This window comes from Pecten maximus, chromosome 12, assembly GCF_902652985.1.
Source record: "Pecten maximus chromosome 12, xPecMax1.1, whole genome shotgun sequence".
In the NCBI taxonomy this organism is placed as follows: Eukaryota; Metazoa; Mollusca; class Bivalvia; order Pectinida; family Pectinidae; genus Pecten; species Pecten maximus.
Window position 1 is genome coordinate 15,611,419 of NC_047026.1, and position 2,072 is coordinate 15,613,490.

General features: G+C 38.9%; 1 protein-coding gene across 1 annotated transcript; it reads left to right on the top strand.

The window, feature by feature from the left end:
• The first annotated feature begins 539 nt into the window (after positions 1-539).
• Positions 540-1,379, top strand: LOC117338878 (uncharacterized protein DDB_G0279899-like). The gene has a single exon (XM_033900242.1). The coding sequence runs from the start codon at positions 540-542 to the stop codon at positions 1,377-1,379; it is 840 nt and encodes a 279-aa protein (XP_033756133.1).
• The last annotated feature ends 693 nt before the right edge of the window (positions 1,380-2,072 follow it).

Below are 2,072 nucleotides of genomic sequence, written 5' to 3' on the forward strand. Positions count from 1 at the left end.
GTATACAATGCCGGAAACAGTTTGCTTTTTGACCTCAAGAACGATCGCTATAAATAGAAATTTCTCTTCTAAAAATGGGTTCCTTGATGGCCGAAGGAGGCCTGGCACATCCGAGCTCTTTTCTGTGCCACGGTCTACATTCGTCTGGTCTACTCGTTACTGTACCTCGGTATATTTTTTCTCTGGTACACAAACAAAGCATTTATGTTGATGTCTTGTCAACAGACATTAACGTCGAAAGTGAGAAATTGGATATGTGCATGTAATGTCCTGTTGTTGCAGCATATTATGATCTGTCAATTATGTGCCAGTCATGTTATCCGTATAGTGGTCACATCCATTGTAATAAGGTCATTGTCTGTCTGTTAGTCGTTTATTCATATATAAATACCAGTACTCTACAGTGCACTGTGACGGTTTCTATGAATGTTATCGATAAGATTGCGCAATCGTAACCTGTACATGCTATTACATTGATATGTTAGATTCAATAGAAGCACGATACAACAGGCACAACTACAGTATATTAGACTTGCAACATGGCGTTCAATATACCACATGCCATCCAGATACCTGTCAGGCGAAAAGGTGACCATAAATGTTCTGTCCATAGAAATAAGGAGCTATTAATACACTGCTCAGACTGTGATGAACTCATTTGTATCAAATGCAGTATCTCCATCCACAACGGACACAGACAAGAGGAGCTGTTAGATATAATACCACAGAGGAAATCTTTGCTTCAGGATTATATCAACGATACTGAAAATAAAACTCTAGTTCATCTCAAAAAGGAGATTGGGTCAGTTGAAAACAAGCTGAATGGAAATGAAACAAAAGTTGATGATCTTCCCCCACAGATGAAAGATCAAGAAGATTTCGACATCCTGACAGAAGAGTTTAGTAGTATCCAGTTGAGAGGCAAGAACAGGGATGTTTTAATAAAGTACAAAGACGAACTAGAAGACAGGCTTTCAAATCTTGAAGAAAAGATGAAAATGTGTAAACAGGTGTTACAATCTGGTACCGCCGTTCAGGTGTACGACGAAACGTCCAATATCCATGTTGATACTTCCAAACTCCCGTTAGAACCAGTTTTACGCGAGAATGACTTCCATCTTTGTACATCAACGCCTGACCAATTACTAGACAATTTGACCACCTCTAGTTTGCTAAAGGAAAGTGACATTAGCGCGAATCATCATGGAACAGATACTCAATCGTTATTAGACAATCTCCCCTCAAAAGTCCTCACGAGCGGTGTGTCTCTTCAGGGAAAATCCCTAGATCAGATGCTGCTGATAGACTCCGAAGTCATAGCAAACAAAAGATCAAGAAGAAATGCTGTACACATCGCACCACCATACCACCAAACATAAATAATGTTTAGTTTTATATTTAGACTATTCGCCCATCTATGCATTATTTCATAACTAAGCTCACACAAAGACGTTTTCCTTCCCACAATGTTACAATCTACACAACAACTATCCAAGGGTGGTTTTGTAATAAACCGACCGAATGGTTACACCTTACTAGGAAAGCCTGTGATCTATGACAGAGGAGTCCGTTTCAAATTTAGCTTTACCGGAGGTGAAAATAACCCATTGAAGGCAGTCTATTGCGGCAGGGGGAATACAGTAGCTGCAAACCTGTATGCCAGTGGTCTATGCCCTACAGAGGACAGGACATTATATCAGGGCAAAATACACTAAGGCAACAAACCAAATAACAGACCTTGCGTTTGCGTTTGATATAATGTGGATTTCTGTGTATTCAAACAAAAAGAGAAGATGTTCAAGGAATAAAATATCTGATATCAAAACCACGAAATACTAGAAAATCTTAGTGATGTACTCAGCTGCCATGGTGGGTAAACATTATCATTGCGGATCATTTTAGAAAACTATTGGTGCACTTCTGTTTGTAGTTCAATCGACTGCCACTTAGTGGAACAAGAACATACGGTACACCTATTTGGGAGAAACAATATCAAACGTTTTTCGTAGATAAGAAAGGACTGACAAACGTTGAATATATCAATGAATACAACTGACTTATACCATAAAGTT